Source organism: Centroberyx affinis, unplaced genomic scaffold (assembly GCF_046629955.1).
Source record: "Centroberyx affinis isolate AG114_WGS23_722 - 3 ecotype Tasmania unplaced genomic scaffold, CSIRO-AGI_Caff_v1 ptg001170l_1, whole genome shotgun sequence".
Taxonomy (NCBI): Eukaryota; Metazoa; Chordata; class Actinopteri; order Beryciformes; family Berycidae; genus Centroberyx; species Centroberyx affinis.
This window is the reverse complement of record NW_027279701.1, coordinates 4,391-22,500: the sequence shown is the minus strand read 5'-3', so window position 1 is coordinate 22,500 and position 18,110 is coordinate 4,391. Positions and strand designations below refer to the sequence as shown.

Below are 18,110 nucleotides of genomic sequence, written 5' to 3'. Positions count from 1 at the left end.
AGAGGAGAGGAGAGGAGGAGGTTATAAATTCTAGTATGTGTATATATATGTATGGAGAGAGAGAGAGAGAGAGAGAGAAAGAGAGAGAAACAGTGATGTGTGAGTGCCACCTGCTGGTGAAACAGGAGTAGTGCAGTAAAGTGAGACCTGAGATTGTTGCACCACATGCACATTATGAGTTTGGACAAATAAAACAACTAGAAGAAGAAGGACAGTTGTGTGTTTGATTGAACTTTAATTTGTCTGTAATGATGAAGCTGATGTCTGTTATTTGAACAGATCTGATTCTATGTGTATGTTTCTGTTTTTGTTGTAAAAGACTTTATGCTGCTATGAAACTCTACTCATAAAGACTGATGCAGTCTGACATCATCAGTTTGGGTGTGTTCAAACAGAGAAGAAGTGTATATTCACTATTGACAAGAAAAAGACAATGATCCCAAAGACTGACAATATAATAATACATTTGTCTATTAGAAATGTATTTGTTTATTAGAAATTATTGCTTTTCAGATTCTAAAACTCATCTGACAACCCCGGTCCAGAACCAGTCACAGCGTCTGGTTGACTGGTTGACTGGTTGTCTGGTTGACTGGTTGGTTGACTGGTTGTCTGGTTGTCTGGTTGACTGGTTGTCTGGTTGACTGGTTGGTTGACTGGTTGTCTGGTTGTCTGGTTGACTGGTTGGTTGACTGGTTGTCTGGTTGTCTGGTTGACTGGTTGTCTGGTTGTCTGGTTGACTGGTTGACTGGTTGACTGGTTGTCTGGTTGACTGGTTGACTGGTTGTCTGGTTGACTGGTTGGTTGACTGGTTGTCTGGTTGTCTGGTTGACTGGTTGTCTGGTTGTCTGGTTGTCTGGTTGACTGGTTGTCTTGTTGTCTGGTTGACTGGTTGACTGGTTGACTGGTTGTCTGGTTGACTGGTTGACTGGTTGGTTGACTGGTTGTCTGGTTGTCTGGTTGACTGGTTGTCTGGTTGTCTGGTTGACTGGTTGACTGGTTGTCTGGTTGTCTGGTTGTCTGGTTGCCTGTCTGGTTGTCTGGTTGTCTGGTTGACTGGTTGACTGGTTGACTGGTTGACTGGTTGGTTGACTGGTTGTCTGGTTGTCTGGTTGACTGGTTGTCTGGTTGACTGGTTGACTGGTTGACTGGTTGACTGGTTGGTTGACTGGTTGTCTGGTTGTCTGGTTGACTGGTTGTCTGGTTGTCTGGTTGACTGGTTGACTGGTTGTCTGGTTGTCTGGTTGTCTGGTTGCCTGTCTGGTTGTCTGGTTGTCTGGTTGTCTGGTTGCCTGGTTGACTGGTTGTCTGGTTGTCTGGTTGTCTGGTTGTCTGGTTGCCTGGTTGACTGGTTGTCTGGTTGACTGGTTGTCTGGTTGTCTGGTTGTCTGGTTGACTGGTTGACTGGTTGTCTGGTTGTCTGGTTGACTGGTTGTCTGGTTGTCTGGTTGACTGGTTGACTGGTTGACTGGTTGTCTGGTTGTCTGGTTGTCTGGTTGACTGGTTGTCTGGTTGACTGGTTGTCTGGTTTCCTGGTTGCCTGGTTGACTGGTTGCCTGGTTGACTGGTTGTCTGGTTGGCTGGTTGGCTGGTTGACTGGTTGTCTGGTTGCCTGGTTGCCTGGTTGCCTGGTTGCCTGGTTGACTGGTTGTCTGTGTTACAGTGCTCTCTAGTGGACAGAAGCTGAGCTGCAGCAGACTGGCAGCAGCAGCATCTGATCTATAAATATCTGGTGAACCAGGCTGTCGGTCACATGCTGTTACAACCTCTGGAGCCTGTTGATAGTCTCTCAATAATAATAATAATAACATAATAACATAATAACAATAACGACAATAATGATGATAATAGGCCTAGTGATAATAATAAACTTTATTTGTGGATACAGACTGCAGCTCAAGGTGCTTCACAGCCAGCGTCCGGACAGAGAGAACAGCAGAGAAACTATGAGAACAACAATAATAATCAAAGTCATTATCAGAGTCAGAATATGCAAATTCTCCAAATGTGATGTCTGGTAGAGGAGAACTGTGTTTGGATTTTCTTTTCTGGACAGCAGGGAGTTTACTGGCGTCGTCTCTCGAGGTTTCTGGGTAATGAAGTCTTTCAAATGTTTAAAAATGCAAACAGTTCCCTCCTGCGGCCACTTGGGGCGCCAAAGTGCCAAGTAGCCTCAGTCTGTGATCTGTGTGTGTGTGTGTGTGTGTGTGTGTGTGTGTGTGTGTGTGAACCATCTCACAGCTGTGAAGAGGAATTACGAAGAGTGAACTTTTGTGGCTAGCTAGCATGCTGACACTAACTAGGCCAGAAAATAATACATTAAAATAATCAAGTCTTGATGAAGCAAAAGCGAGTATTAGGGTTTTGGCATCGGTCGTATTTAAGCAAATTTAGCGTATTTTAGCGATGTTGCAATGGTGGAAAAATGCGATCTGTGTGATATCCTTGATGTGAGAATGGACTGAGAGAGCTGGGTCCAAAGTAATCCTGGACATTTGTGGTTCAGATGGAGTTTGGACCTGGGTATTTTTTACTGGAGTGATTCAGTGATTTCAATCCCGTTCCAAATTATTATCATTATTATTATTATTATTATTTTTTATTCACAATTTCTAATAATTAGCTACCTACATACAGACCACCAAGTGACGAAGGAAACATACAGACACCAACGTATGCACATAGGAGGAAGAAAGAAAGACAGAAGAAAAGAAAAAAAAAAAAAAGGTTAACACCACAGTAGAATTACAATATAATGTGAGAATTAAGTAATTGATTGCAGTTATTCCAATATGGATTGAAATGGCAACAAAGACAGTCCACGGAAATGCCAATGTCAATTAAGAACAACAAGAATCCCAACAGAAAGGTTACTCAGCCATCCACAATACAATACAAAATTTGACTCAAAATTCAAAATTACAGATACCAAAAAAAAAAGGTGCTTGTAAGCTTTATTTTTATGGACATTTGAGATTGAATCCCATTCCAGATTAACTTTATCTGTGATTATTAGAAGAGGCAACCTTATTCACAAGAGGTGATTTTTAATGAGATTTTATTGAAACAGGTAAGACTGGAGATGCTTGGCTTTTGTAGGACAACAACAATGTGGCTGCAGGATCTGTTTCAAGATAGAAAGTGAGCGACCGCTAAGAAATGTCTTTACATTGTGTTTGGTGTGAATGTCACACCGCATTCAGCTGCTGGCTGTTTATAGCTCCGCACTGAAAGTCTCATAAACCTCACTGGACTCCAGGAATATATCACTGCTGCTGTGGAAAAAAACACATACCTGAATTTGTTTTGTGTTTTTCCAGCTTGAATTAAAAGTGGTCGCTTGTGTTGGGAGTTTCATGAGCCTTGGAACCTCGACCCCTGTTGAAGCCCAGTTGAATAATTAAAAAATACACAGGCGACAATGAGAAAATTAGCATTTTTTTTCTTAATTCCTTAAAAATGCACTGTTTAGGTTTTCATCTGAGCAGCAATACTGTTTGACTCACTGCTCATCGTACTGTAGCACCTTAAACAGCAATCTGCTTTATCTACTTTTATGTTGTTGAAAATTGGATGAAGAATCTTTTTTTTTTTTTTTTGTGATACATTTTTTATTGACATTTTAGTATGAAACAGAGATGTGGCCAAGCATTCATTTAACAATAGAGAGGAGTGAACAAAAAAAAACCAAAAATGAAATCAAATTTTCACATCCTCCCATTCAATAAAATAAAATATCAACTCAGATGTTGATCTCTTATAGATCTGAGATTATAATAATGAAAAGAGAGAAATGAAAAAAGAAGGGACAAATGAGACAATAAATGCAAGAAATACCCCCCCCCAACCCAACCCCCCTCCCTCCCACCCTCAGGACCCCACGCATGGACCAAGGAGCTACAGCAAAGATTTTAAAGTAATGATAGTATGATCCCAACATGAAATGTTGTTGGGATTAGCAAGGTGCAAGTTAGCTGCCCAGCGCTCCATGATGGCTTTATCTATGAAATCTAATAACCATTCCTGTATAGAGAGCAAATGGGGAGGTTTCCATCTGGATGCTATCAGACTTTCAGCAGCTGTGAAGCCGGCCAACCAGAGGCGTTTATGTGTGATAGGTAAGTCCAGGTTGGAGCTATCGTTAAGTAATAGCACAGTTGGTGAGTAAGGAATCTGCTTGGACACAAAGAATCTAATATTTTAACATTCATCTGAAGTTTCATTTCTGTTTCAAACCTGGAAGACAAACGATAAAGAAACAGAAACCGTTACTGAGGCTGCAGCTGAGGAGCTTTGGAGGTTTGACTCTGAGAAACTTCTCTCTCCTTGTTGTATGTTGTTGGTCTGCAACTTCTTGGCCAGCTCTCCCTTGAAAAACAGTTTCATATCAATGGGACTAACCTGGTTATAAATATTAAATACTTTACTACTACAACTACTGTTGCATTAGGCAGGGATGAGGGCAATGATGTCATGTGATCCACAGACACACACACACACACACAACAGGGGTCACATCTCTACTGGTAAAAATAGCATGTTGGGTCACACACACACACACCCACACACCCACACACACACAGTCGGGTCACAGCTCTGTGTTTCCAGTCTCAGTAAACAAGCCGGTGAACGCAGACAGAACACAACCAGGACTTTAACACGGAAACACAGGTAAGAACATACATGATCCATTACTGTCACGCCTTGTTGCTGCATTGGATTCACATGTTAACCTGGGACAGAATGACAGAAACACCACATGAACAGGGACTTTCACTTTGAAGTAACTAAATTACAAAGGCAGCTTCACAGGTGAGTCGTATTGAGTTGAAGGCCAGTTGGTCGGCTTTAAAGTGATCTGACAAATTCAGGATTGGTTTCACGGCAGCAGGAAGTGGCAGCAGATGTAAACATCACTGAGGCTTTATGGGAAGTTAGTTTCCACCTGCTTCGCCCCTCTGGAGGCTTTCAGTCTGGAAGAAGCTCCAGCATCCAGCAGACACTCAGCAGGCTGCAGGAGGACAGCAGGACCGAGCTAAAGGACTGAAGCCGAGTTTCATGAAATGAGCCTGAACTCTGACCTCAGATTAATTGTTGCAGAATACTGTTCAGATCAGATTATAATTATAGTCCAACAGCAGGAACTGGACTGGACATTTCCACCTGCTGGTCACATTAAAAAGGTTAGCTAACACTTCAGTTTAGCAGCTAAAACAGTTAGCTTCAGGTTAGCTTCAGGTTTTGCTCACGGTTCAATAAATGAAAACTTGCTGTCATGAGTTGGGAATTGAACCCGGGTCGGAGTTGAAGAGAAATGTCAAACCAAACCTTTTATGAAGGGGTTCCTCAAGGAACCTACTAGGGTTCCCTTGTGTTTGCAATCTAAAGAACTCTTCAAAGCTTCCTAAAAGCCCTTTTATTTCATAGAAAATGGATCAGATTTTTTTTAGTGGCAAAGACGAAACATCAAAAAGCTTCTCCACCTGGTTCAGACAGCTTCTACACTCTTTGGGTTTGTTGATAGTAAAGTTAAAGGAATAGTTCACCCAAAAACGAACTCTGTCATCATCTCCTCACCCTCAAGCCAAATGAAACTCAGGTGAAATGTGTTAGTCCATATAACACACAGGGAGGCTGCAGCACAACTTGGTAGCAGCCTTCTCCAAAACAACTGAAGTCAATGGGGACCTGTTCTTTAGAGCTCCAAAACAAAAACAGACAAACAATCACACTGTGAACAGAAAGACCTAGACACCATTATTTGTTGCAAATCAATCAGCTGTAGTTCAGATTTGCACTAAATGATGGTGTAAATATACTGTAGGTCTTTGTGGAACTCTGAAGAACTGGTCCCCACTGACTTCAGTTGTTTTGGAGAAGGCTGCTATGGAGTTGTGCTGCAGCCTCCCTGTGTGTTATATGGACAAACTTCACCTGTGTTTCAACTGGCATGAGGGGGAGGAGATGATGACAGAAGTTTTCATTTTTGGGTGAACTATTCCTTTAAAAAAAAACCTCTGCTGGTCACATGACCTCTCCACTTCCTGTCCAACAGAAAGAAAGTGCTGCTTTGCTTTATCTACTGATCTTTGCTGCAAGGTATTCCTTAAAGCCAGTGTCAAAAACAGCAGAAATACCAAATGAATAAGGAAAGACAGCTTTTCAAAATAAAAGCCCTCCTGATGAGCACACGCAGCTCTCCGCGGCAGAGTGATCTGGTTTGGCAGAGCAGAACGTGAGCGACACCAACAGCCAGCAGGAGCCGTCGTGTTTGTTTGTCATATAAATGTCCTGCTGACTGATGAGTCCGACGGCTGAATTTAGGTCACAGGACTTCGGCTCCATACAAAACACATCTGGTGAACAGAGAGGACTGCAACTTAGAAAAAAAAAAAAAAGACAGAGAAAAACTGATTTGAAAGTTTCCACGGTCATTTAAGTGTTGAGTGAGTTTCATGACCCTTCATGAGCCTTGAAACTGGTTAAAACCTCTTTGTGTTATTTCAAAACTAATGTCATTTCACATGAGTGTCAGTAAGAAAATAAGCATTTTTTTCTTCATTTGCATGGTGCGTGGTTTTTGTCCAACAACAGTGGTAGAACTTTTGGGACAGTGAGATAAATTTAGTCTTTTTTCTGGTATCATTGTTTTAACATGGAGGCCAATAAAGACCCAGGGAGTGTCTGTTTTTACTCTAGTTTACTCCATTCTGTTCTACTATATTCTACTCTCTTCTACTGGATTCTCCACTGCTCTGTGACACTCTACTCTGAGGCTGTTTTACTCTTTTCCTTTCCTTTACTTTCCTATACTTTCCTCTCCTCCTCCTCCTCCCTTCATTTCCTCTTGTTCCTCTCCTCCTCCTCTTCCTCCCCTCTTCACCTCCTCCTCCTCCTCCTCCTCCTCCTCTCTCCAGCAGTAGAGATGCGTCTGGAGCAGCGTGTGGACGTCCCGGTGTATGACCTCTCTCTGATCCGGAGTGTGTGGGAGGTCAGAGTGAAGAAATACAGACAGAAGCAGAAGAAGGAGCAGGAGAGGAAGCAGCAGAGCGCGCTCGCCAAGTAAGCTGCAGTCCAGACCGGACTGATACAGACCAGACTGATACAGACCAGACTGATACAGACCAGACCGGACTGATACAGACCAGACTGATACAGACCGATGAACCGTCACACAACATGAACCGCTGACAGATTGCAGGAGGAGGCCGAGTTCAATGTTAACCCATATGAGCAAAAACATTTTCACGTTATGATATTATGGCACAGTAAAAATTCATGAACAGCTTTGGAAACTGTTTTGAATTCCGATTTGAATCCAGATTTAACAATATGCTGCAGATTCGAGTTTTAGCCCTCCAAACATTGCTGCTCTGGAGGCAGAAATAATCTGATTGGTTGAGTTAAACCTCAGTGGGCGGAGCCAAAGAAACAGTTTACACACCTGGCTACCTGGCAAACTTCAATGCTAAAGAAGGAACTCTGGTCAAAATATAAATAACAATATGAGTGGCAATTATGTCTTTTTTAATTCAGTCACCATGGCATCATGCTGTTGAAGGTCAGCAGCTAGCAAGCTACCTAGCTTAGCTAGCTAGCTATAGGCCAGTATGGCTAGTTTGAACTTGAAGGTCAGCTAGCTAACTAGCTAACCTAGATAACTTAGTATGGTAGATTGTATTTTTTCAGTTAGCAGCAGAGCACTAGGCTTCATAACATTAGCTTTCTCCTCTCGTAACTCTTGTCTTTTTCACTGAGCTTCAGTCTAATGTCAGAAAAACTGTGGTTCTTTGGCTCCGCCCACTGAGGTTTAACTCAACCAATCAGATTATTTGTGGCTCTGCCTTGGAAAAATGTTTGTAGAACTAAAACTCCAATCCTCTCAGCCAGAGACGACTGCGACTTCGTCTTAACTTTCATTTTGGTGCAGCAGGTTTTCAGTGTTGGTTCATACTCCAACTTCAGCTCCCAGTAACAATACTTTGACCTTAAAAACACCAACTTTAACTCTCTGGAACAATACTTGCACTTTTTAATCCCGAAGCTAGAGACAGACATGCACACAGCTGTCTGTCTAATATGATCTATGAGAGGAGGGTCTGGTTTTAGCAATATGAACACATAGATATCTATTTATATTCCCTCATTAGTCCTGCGGCAGGAAGCGTATCCAGGTCGTCTGGACTCCGGGGAACAGAAAGGTCACAAGTTTGGACAAAGAAAGGGAACATCCAGTATTTTGAATCTAATATGAAATCAATATGATATTAAAACTTCTTCAGGAACATGAATGCTGTCTGTCTGTCTGTCTACCTGTCTGTCTGCCTGTCTGTCTGTCTGTCTGTCTGTCTGTCTGCCTGTCTGTCTGTCTGTCTGCAGGATCGACCAGCAATGGCAGTACCGGATTTACTGTAAGACGCTGAAGAGCAGTGAATTGAATCTGCTGCAGCATTACCTGCAGAGATCCACACTGACCGACATCCAGCCACACACAGGTACACTGACTGACTGACTGACTGTCTGACTGACTGACTGCTCACTGACTGACTGACTGCTCACTGACTGACTGACTGACTGCTCACTGACTGACTGACTGACTGACTGACTGACTGACTGACTGCTCACTGACTGACTGACTGACTGACTGACTGCTCACTGACTGACTGATTGCTCACTGACTGATTGCTCACTGACTGACTTACTGACTGATTGCTCACTGACTGACTTACTGACTGATTGCTCACTGACTGACTTACTGACTGATTGCTCACTGACTGACTTACTGACTGATTGCTCACTGACTGACTGACTGACTGACTTACTGACTGATTGCTCACTGACTGACTGACTGACTGACTTACTGACTGATTGCTCACTGACTGACTGATTGCTCACTGACTGACTGACTGACTGACTGACTGACTGATTGCTCACTGACTGACTGATTGCTCACTGACTGACTTACTGACTGATTGCTCACTGACTGACTGACTGACTGACTGCTTACTGACTGACTGCTCACTGACTGACTGACTGACTGACTGACTGACTGATTGCTCACTGACTGACTGATTGCTCACTGACTGACTTACTGACTGACTGCTTACTGACTGACTGACTGGTTTACTGGCTGGCTAGTTGACTAAATGACCTACAGTATATATATGACTTTTTTATTTCAGGTGTATTTTTACTTTATCTATGGCTTACATTGTGTTTATTATCTTGTTACAATTAGTGCATTTGCCCATTTTTATTTCATTTTATTTACTGTTCACATTTTATTTATTGCTTCCATATTATTACTATTATTATTATTATTATTGTTTTTGTTGTTGTTATTATCTTAAATTGGCAGAACAGAGGGCAAGATAGCCATGTGTAATGTTGTTAAAGGAGCTGTGCAAGTATATCTAAATTCTTCTTCCTCCTCTTCTTCTTCTCCTTCTTCTTCTCCCCCCCCCCCCCCCCCCCCCCCTCCCTCAGAAGCAGAGCAGCAGGAGGAGCAGAGCAGGTTGATCTTCCAGCTGGATGGAGCTCAGTGGACGGTAAGCTGCTCACCTGCACTTCATCCTACCTGCTTCGTCTTTTCTGTGGGAGACAGTAGATTTCCACAAGTCTGGACGGGGCAGAGAACGCAGCCAATGGACAAGACTCCCACAATCCCGTGGAAATGTCTGTTTTTCTGCCTGGTAGAACAAGACTCCATCGTTAGCTTAGCTACAACGCTAGCTACTTGACCGAGTAAAACCAAGTTAATATACAAATTCTAATTGGCAATGGGGTAAATTAATCGGGGTTAACAACAACCGCTGCAAATCGTTTAAACCTTACTGTGATGATCGTTTGAACTTCAATGGTGATGGAGGTGTGTGTGAGGGCAATCTTTCCTCTTTCCTCTTTCCTTGGGCAGGTTGGTGCTGAAAAAAAAGCCTGCAGCTCAGTCAGCCTGTCCTGGAGAAATAAACTCGTCCTATACTGATATTCCTCTCAGTGTGTATGTAGATAGATAGATAGATAAACTGTATTAAGTGTGTGTGTTGCTGTGTTCCTCAGGACTTCCCCAGGGAGCTGCAGTGGATGACCTACCTGAAGGAGTGGCACATCAGAGGGACGAAGATCCGCCGGCTGCCTGAGTACCTGGCTCAGTTCACCCAGCTGACCGTGCTGGAAATCCCCAAGAACGCTCTCACCGAGCTTCCAGCAGAGATAGGTCAGACAGTCGGCTCCTCTATGGGTTGAGAAGATTCTACAAAACCTTACGAAACCTTTTCAAAACCAATTGGATGAACTCAAAACTTGACCACTCCCTCTCTCTCTCTCCAGGTAAGCTGAGCATGCTAAAGGAGTTGAACGTCAACTATAACCGTCTGTCCAGAGTTCCTCCAGAACTCGGAGACTGTGAAAACCTGGAAAGACTCGAACTCACCGGCAACCACAACCTGACCGAGCTGCCATTTGAGGTGAGAGAGAGAGAGAGAGAGAGAGAGAGAGAGAGAGAAGAGAGAGAGAGAGAGAGAGAAGCCATGAGAGGAGATCACATGGCTGAGGGATTTAGTGTACAGAGAGAACAGCAGGGGCCCCAGGATTGAGCCCTGAGGGACACCAGTTTTATTTTCATGCCAGTGATCATTTAGTCAGTGTAGGTCAGTTTCTTAAAAGCTGGAGTTGATCTCACTTTGGAAATGAAACTGTTCCACCTGCAGCTGAGCAGCCTGAAGAAGCTGGTTCACCTGGACATAGCGGAGAACCGGTTTGCGTCGATCCCCATCTGCACTCTGAGGATGAACAACCTGCAGCTGCTGGACCTGAGCAGCAACCAGCTGAGCGACCTGCCAGAGGATATGGACAGGTAGAGCACACACAGTACTACTACTATACTACTGATATTACTACTAGTACTAATACTACCACTACTACTACTGCTACTACTACTACTACTGCTACTACAACTACTAGTACTACTACTACTACTGCTGCTACTACACAGAACATGTTAGATATTTGGAAATCAGTGCTACTTCTGGTTCTAGAGGATGCTGATAAACAATGAAGTCTATATATTGGAATAAACTGTGTGTGTGTGTGTGTGTGTGTGTGTGTGTGTGTGTGTGCAGGCTGGAGCAGCTGGTCACTCTGTTCGTCCATAAGAACGGTCTGTCCTACCTGCCTCACTGCCTCACCAGGATCCCCACGCTGAAGATGGTTGTCGTCAGCGGAGACGAGCTCACCTGCATCCCCACCAAGCTCTGCAGCAACCCAGACATCAAGTACATGCTCTGTTTTTTATTTCATTATTTTTGTCCCCCACCAAAGGGGGGACTATGGATCGGTCTCCGTCCCTTAGTTCGTTTGTTCGTTTGTTCGTTAGTCACACTGTAACGTTGATTTTGTGCCGCTAGGGGGCGGCATTGACAATGAATGGGGACTCAGTGGTAAAGCAGGTCATACAGGTAAAGTTATCATACAATGTGGGGGACAATGAATGGGGACTCAGTGGTAAAGCAGGTCATACAGGCAAAGTTATCATACAATGTGGGGGACAATGAATGGGGACTCAGTGGTAAAGCAACACAGTTAAAGTTATCATAGGTAACATAATAGTCTACACACGCTACACACTTGGAGACATCAGACTGGGTTGATGTGTTGAAGTGAGAGTCAAACCTCTAACCACAAGACACTGTAGTTATTGTCCAGTTGTTGGACTGTTGTTCTGTTATTGCATCATCACTGCACTACCACTGTGCCTCAGTGTTCACTACTGATATCATATTACCACTTACCTACTGTGCAATACCATATATCACTTATCATTTAGCATTTATATTATTCATAACACTCACGCTCCTGGTGTTGTATGTTATATTGTATATTGTATTATAAATTGTATTGTAGTGTACATTGTGTAATGTACGGATTGTATTTATTGCATATTGTAGTTCTTATATTTTGTACTGTATTGAGTAAAAACAGGACAATTACAGTTACTACATTTCAAGATATAACTTGTAAGCCTAATTCTGAGGAGAGTAGGCAACAGAAATATATGGTCAATCTGTCCTTTCATTGTCCCATACGAAAACACTTATACAATTTCACTCATATTTCAAGTTCACTCAGCAATCACTGACTGACCCAAGGGTGGAGCTACATCACTGGTGGGGGACAACATGTTTACTGTTTGCTTGTTTCTTTTTAAGGCAGGCACAAGGTGTGAACCAGGGAAGTAGGTGTTTATGAAGTTCTTTTACAGCAGGGATACGTTTCATTATATTCTCATATTCTGCCTCATTCATATGTCACAGTTTATCTCAACATTGGTTCATGTGCTGCTGGGAAAGTGCGACATCCAGGACTTCCTGCTACACAGCGTTGCTTTCATGTGCGATTTTGTGACAAAACCTGGAAGCCAAACGATAAACAAACAGAAACCATTTCAGAGGCTGCAGCTTTGAAGCTGGAGGATTGTTCAGTGTTCAGTGACTTCAAGTTAAAATTATACACTTATTTCATAATGCAATAATTTTTTACTATATATATTTATATCATACATATTTTCTTTTGTTTTTCTTTATCTCAGTATCTTCCACTGCTGTTATTTTGCACGCCTTCATAATCCTGTAACTTTTCATTATACATGTTGTAGAAACGTTGTGATTTTCAGTTGCATTATGTTTAATACCCCAATTACAGACATAGTAGATACACAGCGTCTCTTCTCTTCCCCGCAGGTTCATTCGACTCTACGACAAATCAGTGAGTGAAAGGAAGAAGAAAGAGGAGGAGGAGAAGAAGAAAGACAAGAGCAAGAAGAAGACGTGGAGGGCGGAGGAGGAGGAAGTGAAGGACAGCCGAGAGAAAGAGTTCATGCAGGCGTACGTCGACTGTCTGAAGGACCGAGGTGAGCAGGGACCGAGGAGGGAAGGGAAGGAGGGAAGGGAAGGAGGGAAGGGAGGGAGGGAAGGAATGCATGTTTTCATACCTCTTGCATTCATTCATTCTGCTGCTGTCGTTCTGCACCCTTCATGTACACTTCATTTTATTTTATTTATTTTATTTTTATTTAATTGTTGGTTGTGTTTTCCTGTTTACCTTGTTTCTATATCCTATTTTGTCTTTTCTGTCTCCTGTTGTTTGCTACAGCAACGACCCAGTTTCCCCTCAGGAATCATTCAACTTTCATTTTATCTAATCTAATGTAATCTGATCCAGTTTAATCTAATGTAATCCAATTTAATCTAATGTAGTCTAATCCAACCTAATATAATGTAATCTAATCTGATCAAATCTAATCTAATTTGATTTAATCTAATCTAATCTGTCCATGTCTAATCCTGTCTAATCAGTCCATCAATACCGAGCGGTATGGGACGATATATCGAAATCCAACACATCTCAATACAAAAACATGTCAGTCCGTCTGCTGTGTCAGGAACATGAATGGTGAAATCAGCTCCATGTCAGGAATCATCTAATCTGATCAAATCTAATCTAATTTGATTTAATCTAATCTGATCTAATCTAATTTAATCTTTAAAGATATTCATATTATACATTTTGTGCTCTATATGATTTAATAATTTACCAATTTAGTGTCTCTAGTCTAGTCTGAGTAGAGTAGAATCATTTTAATTCCAAAATCACGTTTTACATTTTGTCTTGATTTGAACTAAAAATGAAAAGACGACCAGACTGAACTGTCTCTCCTCCTGCAGACACCGTCCCATACTCCACCACCAAGGTGTCCATCTCCTGCCTGCTGTGAGGAGGAGGAGGAGGAGGAGGAGGAAGAAGAGGAGGAGGAAGATGGAGGAGGAGGAGGAGGAAGATGGAGGAGGAGGAGGAGGAGGAAGAGGAAGAAGAGGAGGAGGAAGATGGAGGAGGAGGAGGAGGAGGAAGAGGAAGAAGAGGAGGAGGAAGATGGAGGAGGAGGAGGAGGAGGAAGAGGAAGAAGAGGAGGAGGAAGATGGAGGAGGAGGAGGAGGAGGAAGAGGAAGAAGAGGAGGAGGAAGATGGAGGAGGAGGAGGAGGAGGAAGATGGAGGAGGAGGAGGAAGATGGAGGCAGAACACGATGAAGGCTAAGTGGCAGTGTTCTTCTGGCTCAGCTGGAGGTTTGTCACCACGCAGCTGACTGGAGCATCATGAGATAGAAGCTACAGCACTTCTCAAAGCAGCACTAAAACAGATTTATAGACAATAAAACAGAGATAAAAGAAAATTATATAAAAAGTAATAATAAAAGTGTCTACATATGGACAGAAGACTATGGAGGCTTTGCATTTACATCTCCAACCTGCTGCTGCAGCCTGTCTCCATGATGGAGGAACAGTGTGAACTGTGTGTTAGTGAATAAAGTGTAAATGTGTGTGAAGGAGCTGTCAGAGAGCAGCTGAGTCAGCTTGTTGTGGTGTGGCTGTAGATCCATTCAGTAACGTTCTCAGTAAAAGTGAATAGTGTCATAAGGTGGATTTGTTTCCAGATGTAGGTTACTGTGACACAGTAAACTGTCTTGTCTTCAGCCCGGGAGCGTATCTGTTCCCAGGGTCTTATGTTCCCCAGATTTATATGGCACATAATGGGAACATGACAAAGGGTCCTAGGGTCCTCTGTTTAACCCTAACCCTAAACCCTAACTAACCATATTAAGTGACAGAGCTGGGGAACATCTTTTTCAGGTTCCCATTATGTGCTATATAGAGCTGGGGAACACAGGACCCTGGTAACATAGGAATGACTCTTTTAGCCCTAGTCTCTACTCCAAAACATGAAGAGTTGTAGCTTGAGAAGAGTCAGCTCAGTTAACCTGAACAAACTGTTAGCTAGCTAACTAGCCAGCAAACACACTGATGTTAATGTGAACATGCTAACGCTAGCTGCTACTAGCTACGTTAGCTAGTGTGCTAATCAGATGTGTTGACAACAAGACAGTGATGGTTAGCTGACCAGATGCTATGGTTAGCTAGCTAACAAGCTGACATTATCTAAACACTAAATCAATCAGATGGATCAGTGATGAAATGATCAGTTCAGTCAGAAACAGACAGAAATTAACTGTCTGTTCAATTCTGTTGAGACGACAGAAACACAGTCAGCTGTTCACAGAGCTGAGGACCTCCAAGATGGCCGCCAGTTATATCACATCAATCTCCATATAGCTTTCACTTTGTAGAGATAAAGCATATGATTCATGTGCTGAGGTGACAGAGAGCGGTGATTTCGATGAGTCAGGTAGTTTATTTTGCTGCTGGTGTGAAAATATGTTTTAAAAGCCGAGAGAGGTTTCCAGAACGGTTGCAGTAAAATATTTTTTAAGATGAAATGAGAATAAGATTGAAATGAGGCTGAGAGATTTTCGTGTCGTTGCTGCTAAATGTAAAAGTTAAATCTGAATGAACGATACAGTGCAGCTCTTCTTCCACAGTTAGAGCATAGATTTTTCATGAACTGGACTTTGTTTTTTATCTTTGAGGCATCAAATGCATTTTTGCTGTTGAAGCAGTGTGACACCATGAAAGTAAAACTCACTGTTGCATATTATTGAAGTAACATATCAGAGGATGTAATCATCTGTGTCTCATCAATACTGAGCGGTATGGGACGATATATAGAAATCCAATACATCTCAATACAAAAACGTGTCAGTCTGTCTGTTGTGTCAGGAACATGAATGGTGATATCAGCTCCATGTTATTCTGCTGTCAGGAACATGAATGGTGATATCAGCTCCATGTTATTCTGCTGTCAGGAACATGAATGGTGATATCAGCTCCATGTTATTCTGCTGTATTAATCACTAATGAGACTCTTGACCATCACAGTTTCACAAGCTCTCCATCCAAATTATATTATTGTCACTTTGTAATGACATTTTTAAATTGTTGTTTACATTCTAGCAGCCAATGGCATCGCTAGAAAGAAATAAACAGAATTCTGCACAGTCAGACTTTTATTGATCACATCGTATCCTGGTCGTATTGAATCCTGAACCTCAGATCACGTATCGGATCGTATCAGGAGAGAAGCATCACTAGTGTCTCATAAATATTGAAGTATTGGATATATTCTGGTTTGGATTTAATCCCTTCAGCTGTCTGTATATTTGCAGTGTGTGAAGTTTGGGACAAAGTAGATTTTGTGTGTAAATTCTGACGTTGTGACCAAAGATTTTTTTAGCAGTGCAGCAGAGAAATGTCGAGTTTTCTAGAGATTTTCCCAGAGGAATGACTGTTCCTGTGGTACATTTGATTATAACTGTTTTATATTTTAAACATGTCGGACAGAATTAAGTTATGCGTGTAAATTTTCCATGTGCAAAAGTTGATTTGTAATGACAAACTTTTAACAATCTAATATTTGTGAATGTTGATATTCAGCTACCGGTCGCGTAACATTTTAAAATATCATGTGGGTTTGGATTCATTTCTGCACTTATAGTCACAAATTACAAATTACTATTACAAATCATAAAAGCTTTGTGGTCACATTTCGCTGGTTCAGCCGGTCTGTCGTTTCCTTTAAGACGAAGAATAAAGATCTGTCATCGTTTTAAATTTTAATTATTTTTAACTGATGTCTACTGAAGTTGCATCCAGTGGTTTCTGTGTTATGCTTTGGTTGAGGAGTGAAGTAGCTCATTATGTTATAATTGTGTGAATATTGTTAGAATAGGCCAGTGATACAGATTTCATGAGAAGTTGTAATAAATGTGGTTTGTGAAAATAAAGTGTTTTTTCTTTACCAATTGACACCTCATTATTGACTCCTATTATGATATAATGACCGCTAACATGAAAGATCATCACTGGACACTTTTTAAAGCTGCTACATGTCGTATTTTAACCGTCAGTCTGTCACTGTTCCTCCATATTAAGACAACATTTCCAATAAAATTCCTCAAATTTCTTTTCTTTTTAGACAATTTCTTCCAAAAGGATATATATATGGTTTTGAAATAAAACCTTTCAAATATATGCATCAGTTTAATGATTATCATCGATATTATATTTCCTCTAATATTGGCCCAGGCCTTTATTTCCCTCAGCTGCAGAGGGTGCCAGGCCTTGATTGGAAGCAACTTATATTAGAGACAGGCCTTTATTTCTAATTCCCTCTGTTTGATAAGTATATTTGCTCATATTTTAGTACGAAGCCTCCTTGTGACATTATATTTTTATATTCCTGTATGCATATCCATGTATGGACACGAGTTTTCTGGTGTGTGGACATGGAGCCAGCATGTCTGAAACACTGTATGTTAGACGGTCTCCCTAAGGATCATTTCTTATATTAGCCACATGTGTTCCATACTATGTAAGGTTAAGTATGTACTTTGGAACCGAGTGATGGATGGAGAACTGCTTACTCTGATCTATATAACTGGCCTCTCCCTGCTCATTCCTTTGTCTTTTCATTGATATTTGCTTGTCTGTACCAATGACTTGACCCGGCCGTATTAAACCTGCATGAAGAAAGCTCCTCTGTGGTCATCGACTGATTCTTCTTATCAGAGCAGAACATCTTCCCTGGGAAACACCCAAATTACACCTGATCTGCTTCTGTTGGGGTTCGTTAGCCGTTTTTTTGTTACTGCGATGCATTACCGATAATTACGGTAATCGACGACGGCACGCTGCAGAGACTTCCTCCGGGCACCAGGAGTTCACCGGTATCCACCTTTGTTTTTTCCTTTGTTTTTTCCCCCGGCCTTTATTTGTTCGTGTCGACCGCGGCCCCCGGACATTATCGGAGACCCAGGTTTTAATTGACTACCGGCCACTATTAGAGGAAATACGGTATTATATCAGTACTCGCCTCTTTAACAGATTTGTATTCTCTGGACTTCTCATTCACTAAAGTAAAGACCAATAACCAACTTGGAATAAAAACGGAAACAAACGCGCATGTCCATCAAATTCCATACATTTCTCTTTATTAATATTATCATAGATATTATTCAAAATTATGGTTTTAATAAGATAAAAGAAAGCAATTACAAATGCACAACACATGTAGACGTCATTCACCGTCCGTTTATAAAAGACAACAGGTATTAACATGAATTATTAGAGGCACACTTTCGTTGAAATGAATAAAGTGCAGCAATCAG

General features: G+C 41.8%; 1 protein-coding gene across 1 annotated transcript; it reads left to right on the top strand.

Annotated features, from left to right (window-relative positions):
• Nucleotides 1-6,925: 6,925 nt before the first annotated feature.
• lrrc2 (leucine rich repeat containing 2) lies at nt 6,926-13,768 on the top strand. Its single transcript, XM_071524254.1, has 9 exons — nt 6,926-7,062; nt 8,380-8,495; nt 9,490-9,548; nt 10,057-10,213; nt 10,327-10,463; nt 10,707-10,852; nt 11,118-11,270; nt 12,735-12,904; nt 13,719-13,768. The coding sequence occupies exons 1-9, from the start codon at nt 6,926-6,928 to the stop codon at nt 13,766-13,768; spliced, it is 1,125 nt and encodes a 374-aa protein (XP_071380355.1).
• Nucleotides 13,769-18,110: the final 4,342 nt, after the last annotated feature.

Coding starts and splice junctions, on each gene's coding strand:
- lrrc2 (XM_071524254.1), top strand. CDS start 6,926: ATGCGTCTGGAGCAGCGTGTGGACGTCCCGGTGTATGACCTCTCTCTG. Junction 9,549..10,056: donor TGGATGGAGCTCAGTGGACG/GTAAGCTGCTCA, acceptor TGTGTTCCTCAG/GACTTCCCCAGGGAGCTGCA. Junction 11,271..12,734: donor TGCAGCAACCCAGACATCAA/GTACATGCTCTG, acceptor TCTTCCCCGCAG/GTTCATTCGACTCTACGACA.